Source organism: Schistocerca gregaria, chromosome 3, assembly GCF_023897955.1.
Source record: "Schistocerca gregaria isolate iqSchGreg1 chromosome 3, iqSchGreg1.2, whole genome shotgun sequence".
NCBI classification, from domain to species: Eukaryota; Metazoa; Arthropoda; class Insecta; order Orthoptera; family Acrididae; genus Schistocerca; species Schistocerca gregaria.
Window position 1 is genome coordinate 739,661,280 of NC_064922.1, and position 19,114 is coordinate 739,680,393.

A 19,114-nucleotide genomic window follows, 5' to 3' on the forward strand; every position below is an offset into this window, starting at 1 on the left:
TGCGAAACATTCAACGAAACAACATCGATATTGGCATTCGGAGCCGAAGGTCCAGGTGTGTACCCTTGATGACTGCGCGACACAAACCTTTGCGCCTCGCTTGGGCCCGTCAACACCATCATTGGACTGTTGATGCCTGGGAGCATGTTACCTGGTCGGATGAGTCTCGTTTCAAATTTCACCGAGCGGATGGACGTGTACGGATCTGGAGACAACCTCATGAGTCCATAGACCTTGCATGTCAGCAGGGGACTGTTCAAGCTGGTGGAGGGTCTGTAATGGTGTGGGACGTGTGCAGTTGGAGTGATGTGGGATTCCTGATGCATCTATAAACGACTGTGATAGGTGACACGTACGTAAGCATCTTGTGTGACGACCAGCATCCATTCATACCCATTATGCATTCCGACAGACTTGGGCAACTCCTGCAGGACAATGCGACAACCCACACGTTCAGACATTCCTCGAGTCCGTGTCACATTGTGTGGCGGCACTTGTGCGTGCTCGGGTGGGCCCTACACAATATTAGGCAGGTGTACCGGTTTCTTTGGCTCTCCTATGTAGAATGAAACAGTAGAAGGAGACGCCCTGGACAGCGATGAGATACCAACCTTACTTTCACCCTCTGTAAGGCGCGACAACGAAGGGTAATGGTCTGGGGTACCATTTCACTTCATAGCAGTACGCCTTTAGTTATCATCCGCGGCCGTCTTACGGCACAACGTTTCGTTGACGATATTCTGCACACTGACGATATTCTACACAATACTTTGTTGTACTTTATGGCAACCCGTCCTGTTGTTACATTTCCGCAACATAACGTCCTTCCGCGCTCAGCGAGAGTTTGTATTGGTTGTGTTAGTGTCTGCCAACGACTACTTTGGCAAGCCAGTTTGCCGGATCTCTCTCGAACTGAGAACGTTTGGAGCACTATAGGCAGGGCCGTTAACTGCTTTCCTATCAGATACTGCCCCCTCTCTAGCTGATCAGCTCATAACCCCCATCATGGCCACGAGATGTATATCCAAACGCAGGTTAAATAAGGAACAGGTATTTAGCACACTCTCATCATTGTTATTATTACAAATTACACACATAAACCTTCGTTGGGGATCACTGCATCTGTTAGCGAAAGCCATGTCAAAAGCAGTAAAGTAGTTCCCGAGATTCGCTTACATACATGCAGAAACATGCGACTGTGGACTTTAATTTATGATATGTGTAGATACGGCCAGAGGTCGGTGTAGGGTTGTGTTTGAACACGACTCAAACAGTTTATGTCATACTTCGGGAAATGTCAGGTTCTGTTCAATCTTGTGATCGGCGTGCAATCTAGTGACTTCTGTTGGTACTATCACAACGACCTGACTTAGTGTTTTTAATACACTACGGATAACTGTGAAACACTCACTGAGATATCTTCTAGGGTACAGGTCATACGTAACAACGGCAGCTAATAAATAAAAGATTGAAATCATGAGTCTGTCCTACTCTCCAGCTTTCGCTCGTCATGCGACAAAGTGACGGCAGATCGTATTGTCTGCAAGACCGAAGATCCGCTGTAATTCATTCTAGAGGTAAAAATATTAGTCACTTCATAACGACGTAAAACCCCCATTTTTATTAGATATTCGTGTAGTACTTAAAGAAATATGAATGTTTTACTTGGACCACTTTTTTCGCTTTGTGATAGATGGAGCTGTAATAGTCACAAACGTATAAGTACGTGATATCACGTAACATTCCGCCAGTGCGGACGGTATTTGCTTCGTGATACATTACCCGTGTTAAAATGGACCATTTACCAATTTCGGGAAAGGTCGGTATCGTGTTGATGTATGGCTGTTGTGATCAAAATGCCCAACGGGCGTGTGCTATGTATCCTATTCGGTATCCTGGACGACATCTTCCAAGTGTCCGGATCGTTTGCCGGATGGTTACGTTATTTAAGGAAACAGGAAGTTTTCAGCCAGATGTGAAACGTCAACCGCTACCTGCAACAAATAGTGATGCCCAAGTAGGTGTTTTAGCTGCCGTCGCAGCTGATCCGCACATCAGTAGCACACAAACTGCCCGAGAATTGGGAATCTCAAAAACGTCGGTGTTGAGAATGCTACATCAACGTCGATTGCACCCGTACCACATTTCTATGCACCAGGAATTGCACGGCAACGACTTTGAACGTCGTGTCCAGTTCTGCCACTGGGCACAACAGAAATTACGGGACGATGGCAGATTTTTTGCATGCGTTCTATTTAGCGACGAAGCGTCATTCACCCACAGCGATAACGTAACCCGGCATAATATGCACTACTGGGCAACGGAAAATCCACGATGGCTGAGACAAGTGGAACATTAGCGACCTTGGCGGGTTAATGTATGGTGCGGCATTATGAAAGGAAGGATAATTGGCCCCCATTTTAACGATGGCAGTCTAAATGGTGCAGATTTCCTACGTAATGCTCTACCGATGTTACTACAAGATGTTTCACTGCATGACAGATGGCGATGTACTTCCAACATGATGGATATCCGGCACATAGCTCGGGTGCAGTTGAAGCGGTATTGAGTGGTATATTTCATGACAGGTGGATTGGTCATCGAAGCAAAATACCATGGCCCGCACGTTCACCGGATCTGACGTCCCCGGATTTCTTTCTGTGCGGAAAGTTGAAGAATATTTGCTGTAGTGACCCACCGACAACGCCTGAGAACATGCGTTAGCGCATTCTCAATGCATATGCGAACATTACGGAAGGCGAGCTATTCGCTGTTGAGAGGAAAGTCGTTACACGTATTGCCAAATGCATTGAGGTCGATGAACATCGTTTTGAGCATTTATTGCATTAATGTGGTATTTACAGGTAACAGCATGCGTTCTCACATATGATAAGTTCGCAAAGGTACATGTATCACACTGGAACAACCGAAATAAAATGTTCAACCGTATCTACGTTCTGTATTTTAATTTAAAAAAACCTACCTGTTACCAAATGTTCGTCTAAAAATAAGAGCCATATGTTTGTGACTATTACAGCACCATCTATCACAAAGCGAAAAAAAAGTGGTTCAACTAAAACATTCGTATTTCTTTACGTACTACACGAATATGAAATAAAAAATGGGGGTTCCTGTTTAGAAAAACGCGGTTGATATCCGTTTGATCTATGGCAGCGCCATCCAGTGGACCAACCATAGCGCCATCTGGTTTCCCCCCTTCAAGCTAGACAAGTTTCGTTCTTTGTAGTTTTTTCGTTTGACGCTTATTTCGTGAGATATTTGCTCCATTCACGATCAATGGACCACCCTGTACATATAGTATAATTTTTTCGCGACAACATTTTCGTCTTTATCTGTCACCTTTACTTCAATAACTGTCTTTTCAAACACAATAGGAGGTTGTGCTAAAGATAGGACTAATGGTTGTTTCATCCAAATTCTAAGTACAGCCACACGTTATTGCTGGGGCTAGTTCGTCGTTTCTTTCGCAGCCCTTGCATTCGCGCCGTCAAATGTCACGTGATTTTTCGAACAAGCTCGATACAGTGTCGAACGCTGCGCCGCAGCGGGCAATCTCGAACCTGTTCGAAACAGAGTATGTATGCTCAGCCTTACGTGAATAACACCATGAGCTGAGAGGCGTTCTTGCTGATCCAGTGGGCCTCACTTCATCGCCACCTGCACCTCGTCGGAGTGCTCTGGCGAACGTCTTGCTGCGGCGCCCCGGCCGAGCTCGCGATAATATATCTCGGCGGGCGCGCCGAAACACGGCGAGGCCAATAAATCCCGTTGGCTCGGTCGCCGGCTCGCCAATTAATCTCATTCTAAGTTGGCTGTCCTTAAACAAGGCGCCCGCCCGGACAGAGTAATGTCTGCGGCCGACACCGGATCTGCTCCGGCAACTAATTACACGGCGGCGCCCGCTACCGGCGAGGCGCGCAGCCGCTAATCACAACACTCTGCGCCCTTCCATTACTGTGTGCGCTCGCTACGTGTGTGACTCGCCCCTACTTACCTCCATGTGCTCTGCGCCTAGCAGCATCTCGTTACGCTTCAACTCAAGCCATGAAATTCAAAAAGTTTCTGGAGGAGATAAAGAAGGAATTGCAGTGGTACCGATACTAACATCAACGTGAGAGATCGACCACGTTAGTTGCTTTTCCCAGAGCACACGAGATGTACAGGGTGTTTCAAAAACATTCATCTGATTTCCCAGTACTGCATACTTTATGCCGGGTGGTTACAGTTAAATTGCAGCTACTCAAGGAGGTGCAGTCTGGGCTGTAACTGTCGTACGGCAGCGAGACTTGGTAGACATGCTAATGCGTTATTGCGAAAAAGATTTACGCTGGAAAAAATTTTTCCAATTTTGGCCACCACGTGAAAATCTGGCTCTGTCCACTGTTTTTATGGTGATATGAAGTCCACGCTATCATCTGTGAATCCTTAATGTGAGTGAAGAGTATGGCTATCGAGAAGAGGGTTTTATCAGAATGGCAGCAATTGTAGAGCTGCATTGAGAGAATATCGCTGACTGGAGAGATGTGTGAGGACGGGCCAGATATAATTAAATGGTTTCAAATGGTTCAAATGGCTCTTAGCACTATGGGACATAACATCTGTGGTCATCAGCCCCCTAGAACTTAGAACTACTGAAACCTAACTAACCTAAGGACATCACACACATCCGTGCCAAAGGCAGGATTCAAACCTGCGACCGTAGCGGTCGCGCGGTTCCGCGATGAGCGCCTAGTACCGACGGCCACCGAGGCCGGCTTTAATGGTTTAACAAAAGATGATAATGAAATTCGAAAACACTCACCAGTGGTGTGGCACATGGAAGGTGAAGCCTTCCTATCCCGGTGGAACTTATTGACCAGGTTGCTGTTGCCGTAACTGACTATGCACCACGTGTCTCGGGTAGTGCTCGTGCTCTCGTAATTTTCCGGGAATTGTCCATCCCAAGTTTGACAGTGTGGTTTGTTTTACGCTTGTAAAGATCCAGACAGCAATTGAAAGCCGGCCAGGGTGGCCGAGCGGTTCTAGACGTTACAGTCTGGAACCGCGAGACCGCTACGGTCGCAGGTTCGAATCCTGCCTCGGCCATGGATGTGTTTGATGTCCTTAGGTTATTGAGATTTAAGTAGTTCTAAGTTCTAGGGGCCTGCTGACCTCAGAAGTTAAGTCACATAGTGCTCAGAACGACTTGAACCATCTTTTTTTAAGTAGTTGAAACCTCATAACCGCATCAACGTTCCGAATTTTCTCTTCCGTTTCCGTTACGGATCGAAGTTTATTGCATATGGCCAGGCAACATTTTATGGAGTGACAAGACATTTTACACTACAGGGTGCACTGAATACGCAAAACTGTCGAATTAGGGGTACTGTTAAACTGCGTGTTGTGCACGAAGAGCCATTGCACTCCTATATATGACTGCATGCACCTTTATTCTCGGTGCATTCTTCTTTGATGACAATACACCCAGAGGGCTTGTCAAGTGTACCGAGACGTCTGTACATTATCGAGACCTCGTTATACAACGTGTGTTTTTTGCTTTGTAACAGCGTAGCTGAGCAGAAACCGCTACTTTCTTGCTAGATGGGGCAACACTTTACGTCGGTCACTCAGTGAAAGATCTGCCCTCCCGGTAGCTGAATGGTCAGCGCGACGGTATGTCAAGCCTAGGGTCCCGAGTTAAGGGTCCCGAGGTAAGTCGCCCATTCGTCTATCTTACAGTTAACTGCACTTGTGCCTCTCACTTCATATCAGTTTATAGTATTTCCACCAGATATTTAAACAAAGTACACGATCCGAAACTGTGATACTTCTCAAGTAATCGTTTCTGTTAGAGATATTATATAATATTACTCCAGATATTCAAACGAAGTACAGGCTCCGCAATTGTGATACTGTTCAAGTAATTGTTTCTGATAGAGATATTATATAATAAAATCCTGATTGCTGCTACAGTATTTAGTGTTTTTATTGTAATAGATCCATTTCGGCTAGATTACCATCTTCAAACCAGGTCCACATATAATCAGTGGCCGCTGACACACTGCATTCTATTACAACGTGGTGTAGATGCAAGATTCTTATTCTATATGCTGTTTGGTGATTTGCGACTGTTGTTAATCGTCTTTTCTCGTAATTTGTATTAATTTGACTTTTATCGTCAGATATGACAGTTTGACAGTTGTGACAGTTGATCTCCCCCCCCCCCCCCTCCCCAAGAAAAAGAAAAAAAAAAAAAAAACGATTCGATTTCGAATCGCAAGAGAAAGGGAGGCGCTGGTGCTAATAGTCATTGTGATAGTGCAAAAGTGAAACTCATTGCTCGGTTTTCACCAGTTTGCGCGATATTTTGAAAATGAAAATATCGTCACCCATTCGGGACAGTTCAGATAACGTCTTTAGCCAATTATTCACCATGAACGAGTGCTGGCTGCATCGGTACGAGTATTGAGGCGAAACAAACGGTCAAAGCAAGCAGCAGCAACATGTGTATTCATTATCAGACACTGAAAAATCTTCGGCAAGATGTTGCGACGTACCTGATTAGTCACATGTCGCTAAGCGACGTTAAATGTAATTACTGCTGTTCTATTATCTGAAATTTTCTGGGTGCAGGAAAAGGGCTTCTGGGGCCTGGAATATTGAGCGCATTACATTCCGTGTTACTGGAATGTGGTGAGAAAGGCTAACTGCACGCTTAGAACGTTGCGTGGCCATGGAGCGCATTTTCGGGACGTTTCCGTGAATTCTACCACGGACAAGAGCCGCGTGAGAAGGCTGGCGGTTGTACAGGTTCTCCCAGGCCGTGGTCCTGTAAGACGCCTTCTCAGAGCTGTGCGGTGAATACGCAGCGAGAGCTACCTCCATATTACCGTACACAGCGCAAACGATCTGAATTTTGTGTCCAGACGAATTTTAACCCAATTGGAGTGAAAGCCAATCCACTCTCAGCGTCTAATCAGTTTACGGTCAAACATCGGAATCCCCACTCCTCTACCGGTACCGTAGAAGACCGGTGAGGAACGTAGGAGAAGACACAGAGTTTCTTCTTGAGTAACTGTCGCAGAATTTGCGCTGCTTTTCCTCTTAGCAGCTCACAATTCGAGCGTTTATTTCAGTATGTGAGTTTCATTTTGGTAGTGAATTCCTTGTACTGGGACTGTGAGTCGATCTTCTCCATTATTGCTGTATTTGCAAGTTTCTAATCACTGGCTTGCTGAGTAGCAGTCTTCTAAAAAGCGTCCATGTGCCTTCAGCAGTTGTTCAGTTAATATAGACAAAAATTTTATCTCATGACTTGGCACTTTTTCTCTGTTTGTAATTCTATGAACAGTAACTTCATTATCCCTGACATGGTGAATTGTCACTATAGTTTGAATCAGTAACTCAAAGAGTGACATTAAGGACTATAATCGTTTTTACTATCCCACAGCCATTTGATGAGGTGACCCTATTCTCTAAATAAATATCATCATACGGCTCTATATGCCTGCATTATGCCTCTGTCGGCGTTCCGGTGTAAAATAGATGCTATTGTATGTAACACCTTTTTATTAACAGGGAAAGATGACCGTTTCATTCCTTTTGTTTATAAATTATTGGGTGTTTATTTATTGGCAGTTAAACTGCACCTGCATCTGCACTGAGCAGCGCGAGCGATTACCATTGACAGCATCGTTCTGTGTTGTTGTAAACCCACAAGGTGACAAATTGCTGATAAAATGAATCATGTTTTGAGTGCGCAAGTGTGACTGCCGAACCCTAGGGTTCATACGAATCTTGAAGCACTACATACACACGAAGATCATAACATTATAGTGATGCTGAGTATTTTTTACGACTGTCTTAGTTTGGTGCTAACAGATTACGGGCGTAAGGCGAAAATTGTCGTATGAGGATACTAGAGAAATTTCCTGACTAGTTTACCAGGGACAGTCAAGACGGGGTACTTCGCTAAGTAGCGCAAGGGAATGCTTTTGCTCCATGACAACCGCCCCAGTTCATTCAGAACAAAATACAGTCACATATCGTCTCTTTTGGTTATCAAATGTTGCCTCATTCCCCCTTTTCTCGTGGCATGGCACCCAGCGACTTCTTCTTCTCGCATGACAGGCATTTTCGGCATCAAGACAGAATAATTTTGAAGGTAAAACGTTTCCTGAACAAGCGAAATGCACTCCTGACGGTATACTTGTCTATAATGAACACCCTCCATCGAGGACAACGTACTTGGTTCTATTACTTAAGAAGTCATTGAGCCATTCACATATCTGGGAACATGTTCCATATGTTTGTAACTCCGTTAACAGTCTGCAACGAGGCAGCTTGTTGAACCACTACCAACAGCACAGTGTTCATCCCCATGCCGCGTTCTGTATCTACCTCTGCGTCTATACTCTGCAAATCACTGGGAATTGCGTGGCAGAGGGTACATCCCATTGTACCAGTTACTAAGGTTCCTTCCGGTTCCAGTCACGGTTGAGGCGAGGGAAGAATGATTCTTTAAATGCTTCTGCACGTACTGTAATTAATTTAATTTTGTCCTCAGGATGCCTATGTGACTGATACATAAGCTGTTGTAGTATATTCCTAGTCATCATTTAAGGACGATTCTCTAAACTTTGTGAGTAGAATTTCTCGGGATTGTTTACGTTTATCTTCAAGAGTCTTCAGTATTTCTGTGGCACTCCCACACGGGTTTGTATGAACTATCTGCTTGAAGCTGATATACTGCAATTGTAAGAGAGGTGCCCAGATTTGTCGTCGACAGAACACGTATGGGATCAGTTCTGACTTCACTCCGTCCCATTGCCCGTATCTAGGGCAACATGGGCCAGTTGAACTGTCATACGCTAACTTGTCTCACGAGAGAATAGGGTAAATGCGGGAGATATGGCGTACATTTTCAAAGTCGCATATATAAACTCCCGTGGTACACTTTCAGCGAAAATTTTGTTTTATACAGCTAAACACACTAGTTGTCTATGACAAACACTTTTTATGTGAATCTTCAGGTTTTGGTGGCGCAAAGACTGTTCCATTAAGTTTCGGGTGTGCAGCCGCAAGAATTATCGTTCTTTTTCTAATATTTCGGCTGTATAACGCTCAGCCATCTTCAGAGTGAGCCGCAAGACTGCCGCTCCAGTGCTAATTTCGTTCCTTTATACTCGTGTACCGTGTGAATGGGCATGCGACCACAGATGCAAGTGCGCCAGAGACGTTGGTCGGCGGCAGAGACGTGCACAATTCGCTAGTTGCATCTATGACCCCGCAGTCGATCTGTGTTGGTATGTCGATATATCATTGTGAACTGCACTGTGACGACGTCTTTGTGAGTTTGTTACTGCAAGTGCCGGATTCCATGATTTATCAAGCTTGAAACCACTATCTCTATTAATTAAATTCGTCGTTAAGCGCATTTCAGTTGCCTCCTTCGCTATCGAGTCCCAGAAAGATGATGTAGTTGCCAAAATTTCGACTTTGTCATACAACATACTGTGACCAGTGTCAATACAGTGCTCTGCCTCTGCCGACTTGTTAGGTTGTAAAAGTCGTGTGTACCCTCAGTGTTCTGTACATCTTTCTTGGGCAGTACGAGTTGTTTGTCCGATGTAAGAAAGGCCACATTCACATGGAATTTTGTAAACTCCAGATTTTCGGAGCAGCAAATCTTCTTTGACGGAACCCACGAGTGCAGCTGTCTTGGGTGGACGACGAAAAATCACTTTTACTTTGTGTCTGCTGAGAATCCGTCCTATTTTTGATGAGAGGCTATCCACATATGGCAGGAAGGCCATCGATTTAAATGTTGTTTCGTCTTCTTCTGCTTTCTTTTTGGACTCTTTCGGTTTAGTTTTCAGTGCCTTTTGCATTTGCTGTAGGGAGTACCCATCGTCTTCAAACACTCTTTGTAAGTGCGAAAGTTCATCTTGCAGACTGCTTTCGTCAGAAATAATATACGCTCTTTGGCTCAAAGTTCAAAGAACAATCATCGTCTGGGCAGGATGGTGGCAGCTATATGCACGTAAATATAAATCCGTGTGCGTCGGCTTCCGATACACTTCCTGTCCCAAAGTGCCATCCTCTGTGCGCCGAACCAGAACATCCAAGAATGGAAGGCATCTCTCCTTTTCTATTTCCATTGTGAACTTCATTTGATCGTGGAGGGAGTTCAGATGTCTTAAGAAGTCTTGCAAGTTATTTCGCCATGGGGCCAAACTACAAAGCTGTCAAGACAATATTAGAAGAAGGAGAATTTTTGCGGCCGCACACCCGAAACTTAATGGAACAACATTTATTTGTTTTTTTTCTGTGTACATTTAAACATAATATTTGACCATGAACACAAGTTTACATTGCGTCGTATGTCCCTTAAGCTATAGGTGATTTGCCGCATGCTAAAAAACCGCAAAACTACCATCTTTTTTAAGCCAAAACATGTATATATGTGCTTATAAATAAATTTTAGGTTACAAATATGTCGTGGGGTGAAGGAAAAACGATGAACTGTTACAATAGTTTGTGATGATATCTTATTTATATATCTAAGTTGGTCACTGGTCCAAATAACTAGTTAGCTTACTGAGTGAGTTAAAATGTAATTTTATTTACAAATTTGGATTATTCACTTCGTCAGCATCCGAGGAATATATTTTAAGTAATTGGCCAATACATATCTTCGGGAATAATGAATAGCATTGTGCGCTGATCTTCATGAGGCTGTGTATGAACACCCTAAATATGCATGTTAAGTCTTTTGAGCGCAAATACAAACAAAAGAGAATTGTTTTCATCTATTTCACACAATTATTTGATTTGTGAGGCAAGTATTCCTAACGAAAAAATTTGCGGCGTATATAATGAATTTTATTGCGATATTAATCCCGTTCTGTAAGGTAGAGACGCCACACCTTGTAATTTCGTCACCTTGATGGCCAAGATGGTCGCAAAAGAATCAAAGCATTCCCCATAGAACTCATTGTTAATACAACTACTCAAACATTTGGAAACATTTGACTATGCAGCATACACTAAGAACTATTCGTGACGCCGAAAAAGAGTATTGAAGGGTTATTTATAGACTTACCTCACTTATTCCCCCAGAGCTTAAGTAAAATTTCCGCGATCGAAACGTAAACACTTTTACTATCGACTGGCGCCCACTGAGCAACTGCAGTGCTGATACGCGCACTTTGTGTCGGTATTTGCCGAAACTACGAGCGGTGAGCTATCGGCGGTACCTCTCCCGGATTTACGGCATTACGACACTATTTCCAACCGAATCTGTGCATCCATCCAGGCTAGAGAGGATGCAACATAATTCGAAATGGTGTAAGACAAGGATGTAGAACGAAAAAGCAATGACAGAAATAAAAGAAAGGATTCAAGAGTGAGATCAAAATTCAAGGTGAAAGGATATTAACGATAAGGTTTACTGATAACATTGCTACCGTCAGTGAAAGTGAAGATGAACTACAGGATCTGTTGAATAGAATGAAGTCTAATGAGCACAGAATACGGACGGAGAGTAATTCGAAGCAAGACGAAAGTAATGAGAAGTGGCAGAAACGATATTAGTAAGAAACTTAACACGAGAATTGGATATCACGAATAAGATGATGTTAAGGAATTCTGTTATCTAGGCAGCAAAATAACTCACTTCGGACGGTGCAAGAAGAACATAAGAAGCAGGCCGAGTGTGCCAAGAAGGGCATCGCTGGCCATCAAAAGTCTTTTAGTACACTACTGGCCGTTAAAAATGCTACACCACGAATATGACGTGCTACAGACGCGAAATTTAACCGACAGGAAAAAGATGATTAGTTTTTCAGAGCATTCACACAAGGTTGGCGCCGGTGGCGACACCTACAACGTGCTGACTTGAGGAAAGTTTCCAACCGATTTCTCATACACAAACAGCATTTGACCGGTATTGCCTGGTGGAACGTTGTTGTGATGCCTCTTGTAAGGCTGAGAAATGCGTACCATCACGTTTCCGACTTTGATCAAGGTCGGATTGTAGCCTATCGCGATTGCGGTTCATCGTATCGCGACATTGTTGCTCGCGTTAGTCGAGATCCAATGACTGTAAGCAGAATATGGAATCGTTGGGTTTAGGAGAGTAATACGGAAAGCCGTGCTGGATCCCAACGGCATCGTATCACTAGCAGTAGAGATGACAGGCATACTATCCGCAGCCACGTCTCGATCTCTGAGTCAACAGATGGGGACGTTTGCAAGACAACAACCATCTGCACGAACAGTGCGACGACGTTTGCAACAGCGTGGACTATCAGCTCGGAGACCATGGCTGCGGTTACCCTTGACGCTGCATCACAGACAGGAGTGCCTGCGATGGTGTACTCAACGACGAACCTGGGTGCACGAATGGCAAAACGTCATTTTATCGGATGAATCCAGCTTCTGTTTACAGTACCATGATGGTCGCATCCGTGTGTGGCGACATCGCGGTGAACGCACATTGGAAGCGTGTATTCGCCATCGCCATACTGGCGTATCACCCGGCGTGATAGTATGGGGTGCCATTGGTTACACATCACGGTCCTCTACGGGCCTTTCTGGACACAGAAAATGTTCGACTGCTACCCTGGCCAGCACATTCTCCAGATCTCTCCCCAACTGAAAACGTCTGATCAATGGTGGCCGAGCAACTGGCTCGTCACAATACGCCAGTCACTACTCGTGATGAACTGTGGTATGGTGTTGAAACTGCAGGCGCAGCTGTTCCTGTACACGCCAACAAAGCTCTGACTCAATGTCCAGGCGTATCAAGATTTCTCAGGATCTATGCACCCAAAATGCGTGAAAATGTAATCACATATCTAGTTTAATATATTTGTCCAATGAATGTTCGTTTATCGTCTGCATTTCTTCTTGGTGTAGCAATTTTAGTGGCCAGTAGTGTATCAAAGATAAGGCGCAATTTGAGGAAGAAATTTCTGAGAGTGTATGTCTGAAGCACGGCGTTGTATGGTAGTAAAACATGGACTGGAGAAACACGCAACAGAAGATAATTGAAGAATTTGAAGTGTGATGCTGCAGAAGAATGTCGAAAATTAGGTGGACCGATAAGGTAAGACGTTAGGAGGTTCTCCGCAGAATCGCCAGTAAATGGGAAATACGGGAAACACTGAAGAGAAGATGGGACAGGACAATAGGACTTCTGGTACGACATCAGGGAATAACTCCCATGGTACTAGAGGAAAGTGTAGAGTGCAAAAACTGTAGAGTAAGACAGAGCTTGGAATGCATATAACAAATAATTGAGGACGTAGGTAGCAAGTGCTACTCTGACGTGAAGAGGTTGGTATAGGAGAGTAACTCGTGGCAGGCCACACTCTCAGGTGACTGATGAATAAAAACAAAAACAAAAAAATGCTTATTTTTAATTCTATAGTCGCGTTACGCTGAGCCCACATACGTTGGCAGGTAATGGAAGTGGTTGGAGAGCTCTTCCGAGGCGTCGAGTTGTAAGGTGAGAGGCGGCGGCTGGCGGCCGGTGAGGGGAGGTCATCAAGTGTGGGCAGGGTGCGGTGGACGCTGCCGCCGCCGTCGCCAGTGTCGTGGCGGCCACATCGATAATGAGCTCCCCGGGGCGGCGCGCCACCTGAGACCGCGGCGCCCTTGCATTATTTATCGTGTCCGGCCCCTCCTGCCTCCTGTCCTGTCTAAGGTGACGTCACACCCCACTCGTACCGCGTACTTCGCCACAACCAGTCACTTAGGCCGGCCGCCGCTGCGAGGACAAACACTTGTTCGTCACACTGCCTTTCGTTGCTACGAAACAAATTACCTCGCCGGTTCCTTAAAAACTAACAACCGTAATTTTCTCATTTTCAGCGTGAATGACTCATACAGCGTGTCCTATCCAGGGTTTATGTTTAATTTTTTTTTTCTTTTTCTTTTTTTTTACATTTATGTACACATAATGAGGGTTTCTGTAGGCAAACGGATGCCAGCACAGTAAAATAGCGTGTTCATCAGGGAAATTACCACCCTATATAATAAAAATAATAATAATAAACAGTAAAATTCTCATCGATAGAATCTGAAAGATGTCATGTGACACCCATACAGAACCGCTAACGAAATAATTCCGGATAACTCAGAGAACTGCGAGTAGGACTCGCGCTCCAACTTCCGTACAAACTTACTTCTACACCTACATCTACATTTATGCTCCGCAAGCCACCCAACGGTGCGTGGCGGAGGGCACCTTACATGCCACTGTCATTACCTCCCTTTCCTGTTCCACTCGCGTATGGTTTGCGGGAAGAACGACTGCCGGAAAGACTCCGTGCGTGCTCGAATCTCTCTAATTTTACATTCGTGATCTCTTCAGGAGGTAAAAGTAGGAGGAAGCAATATATTCGATACCTCATTCAGAAACGAACCCTCTCGAAACCTGAACAGCTGGCTACACCGCGATGGAGAGCGCCTCTCTTGCAGTGTCTGCCACTTGAGTTTGCTAAACATCTCCGTAACGCTATCACGCTTACAAAATAACCCTGTGACGAAACGCTCCGCTCTTCTTTGGATCTTCTCTATCTCCTCTGTCAACCTGACCTGGTACGGATCCCACACTGATGAGCAGTACTCAAGTATACGCCGAACGAGTGTTTTGCAAGCCACCTCCTTTGTTGATGGACTACATTTTCTAAGGACTCTTCCAATGAATCTCAACCTGGCACTCGCCTTACCAACAATTAATTTTATATGATCATTCCACTTCATATCGTTCCGTACGCATACTCCAGATATTTTAAAGAAGTAACTGCTACCAGTGTTTGTTCCGCTATTATGTGTATAGATATTTCATCCGTCCCGAGAATCAGAATCTCGCCGATTTTTCCCTGTTATCGATATCGTTCTTGCAAGATATCTTTTAGGAGAATTTCAAGACTTTCGAGAATGTATTAATTTTGAGTTTTAAGTTCAAAATTTTTTGTGTGATTTCAATTCTCAATTGCAATTTTTCGTTTATTTTATTAATTTTGCAGTTAACGTGCCTTGCTAATTGACAATTGCAGAATCCTACAATTAGTCGTCTCTCGTCTCCTTTGCGATAACTGGTAAGATGTGACAGGTGCCACCAGAGAAGGAAACGTACAGCCGGCCACAGAGCTGTTGTTGATGGCGCAAATGTCGAGTTGTCCTACGGAACTTATCATTTAATATTTTAATGGATTCTGAGACTTCGTTGCAAACAAAAGAAGTGCAATCGTGCATTAACAACGACTGCCCGCGGTCTGAGGCTTCTTGTCACGGTCCGCACGGCTCCCACTGTTGGAGGTTCGAGTCCTCTCTCGGGCATCGGTGGTGAGTGTTGTCCATAGCGTGGTTACGTTAGATTAAGTAGTGTGTAAGCTTAGGGACTGATGACCTAAGCACTTTGGTCTCATAAGATCTTACCATAAATATACAGCCGGCCGCGGTGGTCTAGCGGTTCAGGCGATCAGTCCGGAACCGCCGCGACTGCTACGGTCGCAGGTTCGAATCCTGCCTCGGGCATGGATGTGTGTGATGTCCTTAGGTTAGTTAGGTTTAAATAGTTCTAAGTTCTAGGGGACTGATGACCACAGATGTTAAGTCCCATAGTGCTCAGAGCCATTTGAACCATAAATATACAATAACGAGTGTTACTGTGCTTCGAAATATTACAGATTCCGTTGTAGTAAGGATAGATTGTCAGGGGATGTTGGTAAGGAGAAAGAGCCGGCGTGGTGCGAAATTCCAGTGGCCGTAGGCCTGTCACGATTAGTTCACCTCTGGGCCCTTACGCGGGCACTAACTCAACTTGGCATTGACAAAGTTGCTGGATGTCCTCCTGAGGCATATCATGCCAAATTATGTCCAATTGACGCGTTATACAGTCCAACTCACGCCCTGGTTGGAGGGTCCTTACCGTAATGCTCCAAGCGTTCTCTACTGGAAGAAATCCGGCCGTCCTGCTGGACAAGGTAGGGTTTCGCAAGCACGAAGAGAAGCAATAGAAACTCTTGCCATGTGTGGGTGGGCATTATCTTCATGAAATGCAAGCCCAGGGGGGCATTCGAGCCTGACTTCATTTTTGTGGATGACAGTGCATGACTGCATCGAAGTGTGCAGGTGAAGCAGCTCTTGGAACGAGGAGGTATTCGGATAATGGACTAGTCTGCCCGTTTACACGAAGTAAAGTATATCGAGCAGGTGCGGGATGCGTTGACGAGACGTGCTGCTAGACGTCCACATGCACCGGCGACCATGCAGAAGTTCGCAATCACATTGTGGACGAATGGAACATGCTACCACAAGGACTCCTGTCTACCTCGTGGTCAGCATGGACCCACATTGTAGAACATGCATGGCCTTGCGTGGTGATCTCACAACCGACTGAGAACGATGTCCCGCTGTGACTTCCGTGAAATTATTGTCTTTGAGTACAAGTGTGTTTTTTATTCGTTTCATCACGTATTTCTTTCACTTGCCTTGTACTAAACTGCTGCAGTTCTTTCTATATTTGACCAAGTTTCAACGCGGCAGGGACACAGCTTGCGAGAGTTTCTTTGGTCCGTGAGTTTTGTACACCAGTGTACATTTTCGATAGACGGCAATTGTTACTTTAGAGTGAATTGTATAAGCAAGTCACATAGACCTGCAAGGCTTTTAGTTTTTGTATATACCAACCAAATATAGGATTGTAAGAGTGTATACACATGCCCCATGTTCGTCATTAGCGGGTTTTGGGAGTTATTTACAAAGTAAATTCTGAGTTATGAAAACAAATCATTTAGCGATATTTACATTACTGACAGGATTAACCCGATTTCGGCCACTGCTAAGGTGCTATTTCAATATCTGAGACCCTCAGCAATACTGATGCGCGTTCAGAAGGGGAACATCAAAACGCTGAAGCACGAATTGGAATTTGTGTCGGAGAGGGAGACGTTCTGGGGTAGTCCTTGCAGCTGTGGAAGCCTGAGTGCTAGTGTGATGCAATGGAGGACCCGTCTGCCTGGTAAGCAGGAGACGGGGGTTCGAATTCCGGGGCCAGTACAAATTTTAGTTCATTGCTTCAGCGTACATCATTATTGTACATTATACTAAGTTGCAAAAAATGCAGAGAGCACAAGTGAACTTTGGGACCAGAGACCTGCAATCTACTGCAGCCCCTAAAACCATCACGTTATACTGGTGCGATTTACGAGTTGGATTTGTGGCTTGGTTTATTTAAGTGGGCGCAAGCTGTGATTTCGTCGATTGCAAATATAAGTAACGCAACACTGTCTGTCTTGGATACCAAATGTAAGATAATCTGTTCATGAGTTTTAGAACGTTTGTTGTTTGCCGAACTGTTTTGACGAGTTGCAGTACCCTGTTATCACATTGTCTGCACGTTGGTGCGCCGACACTGTACGTTACGACGTTGTGTTGCAGGTCTGTCGGACGGTGGCAGCCCCGGACCCCCATCCGACAACAGCCTCGAGTCAGGTAAGTGCCAGCTTAATGCGTCTGCAGCCCACCACCCTTCCTCCAACAGGAGGCAACCACTACTCCGTTTCCATTTAGTAGCATATTAGTTACATGTACGCTTTCGTCGCTTTAAAAACTTAATTCGATCACGCACTCCAACGTCGTACGTGTCTGCGTGCTTAACTTGAAGAATTTGTGAAGATCTGCGTCTAACAGAGGAAATGGCGAAAATAAAAGACCTAACATATATATTTACATGCATGTCTGAAAGACCAGACGTTGTTGTCGAACCACAGCTGTGCAATATACTTCGAAATTAATTCGGTGACTGCAAACTCCTTGACGTCCAGCCGTATAAGATACAGATCTACTATCCCATAGTGACATATGATAATTTGTGCCTGGCAGCGGCTCGAACCCTGATTTCTCACTTATAGCGAGCGGTCTTTTAAGATCTTCGGCTACCTGTGCACGCTCTTCGGATAGACCCAAACCTCCAAAAGTCAAACTGTTAACATCCTTATACCGTAGTTCACGGTTGAGGAAATCCAAGTAATGTTGCGAGCGTTTAGTGGACTACGATATAAGGATGTAGGCAGTGTGACGTATGGAGGTTTGGGTGGGTTCAGTAGGTGTGCACAGACAGCCAAAGTGGTAAAGGCGACCGCTCGCGATAAGCGGCAAATCCACATTCAAGGTTACGGTCTGGCACAAATTCACTGTTGGGGGTGGATCTAAACCTAATGCAGGTGATGTCAAGAAATTCGCTGTCAGCGAATTAATTTCTAATTAAGTTACGTACGGCGCCCTGGATCTTGCGGACGTGCAGAGTCAGCCTATAGTGTTTACCATCCAACTTCTCTCCAGTCCGATGGAACTTATTCCTTTATGTAGTTCTGAAACTTCCGTTTATCAATATTTCCATTTGTATCTTTCCTTGTCGATTCTGCCGAGAACACCATTTCTCATCAGTCCAGGTTAATTTCAGTATCACTCTCAAGAACCACATCTCAGACGTTTCCATCTCTTCTTCCTTTAACCTGATTCGTTTCCATACAACGCTGTTCTGAAAACATATGTCAGAAATGTCTTCCTCAAATTAAGGCAGATGTCTGATGCCGTAAAATGAGGCTATTTGACACAGTGGGATAACTTAAACCGATTTGCAGTTATCTTGTTTTTAATGTTGGCTACAGGTGTACGTGATATAATTGGTTGGTTTTGTGTTTGATTTTGAGCAACCATACGATGAAGAGTAACGTTAGGAAAAAATTGAGATAAATTAATGAATTTACTATCCTCTGTATGTAGCTGTTGTTATTGACGATATTAGACCGGAAAATTTACCTTTGCAACCTTTTCTAAAAGCCAAGATATGAAGTACACGGTAATTTCATGGAAACGTGAGCGCAGCCGATCTTGTTGCTGATGACGTCACATTAATAATTCTTATTTGCCTCACCAGGCTTATTTAAATTTCTTTTTTTATAATTCAGTCTCTGGTGGCGCAATTTGTAACAACTATAAATATATTCACTCAGTATTTTATATTCAGTCAAAAACAGTTGAGGCCAGCAGTGTTGAAGGTGATCGCTGTTGCGTTGATGACTATAGTACAGTAATA

The 19,114-nt window shown here is 44.5% G+C and overlaps 1 protein-coding gene across 1 annotated transcript in view; it reads left to right on the forward strand.

Moving 5' to 3' along the window:
• LOC126355592 (uncharacterized) overlaps nucleotides 1–17,703 on the forward strand; it is a 632,860-nt gene extending 615,157 nt beyond the window's left edge. Inside the window, exons 4-5 of the mRNA XM_050005955.1 lie at nucleotides 17,455–17,508; nucleotides 17,681–17,703. Of these exons, the coding sequence (XP_049861912.1) occupies nucleotides 17,455–17,508; nucleotides 17,681–17,703 (77 nt within the window). The remainder of the gene's footprint in view (nucleotides 1–17,454; nucleotides 17,509–17,680) is intronic.
• Nucleotides 17,704–19,114: the final 1,411 nt, after the last annotated feature.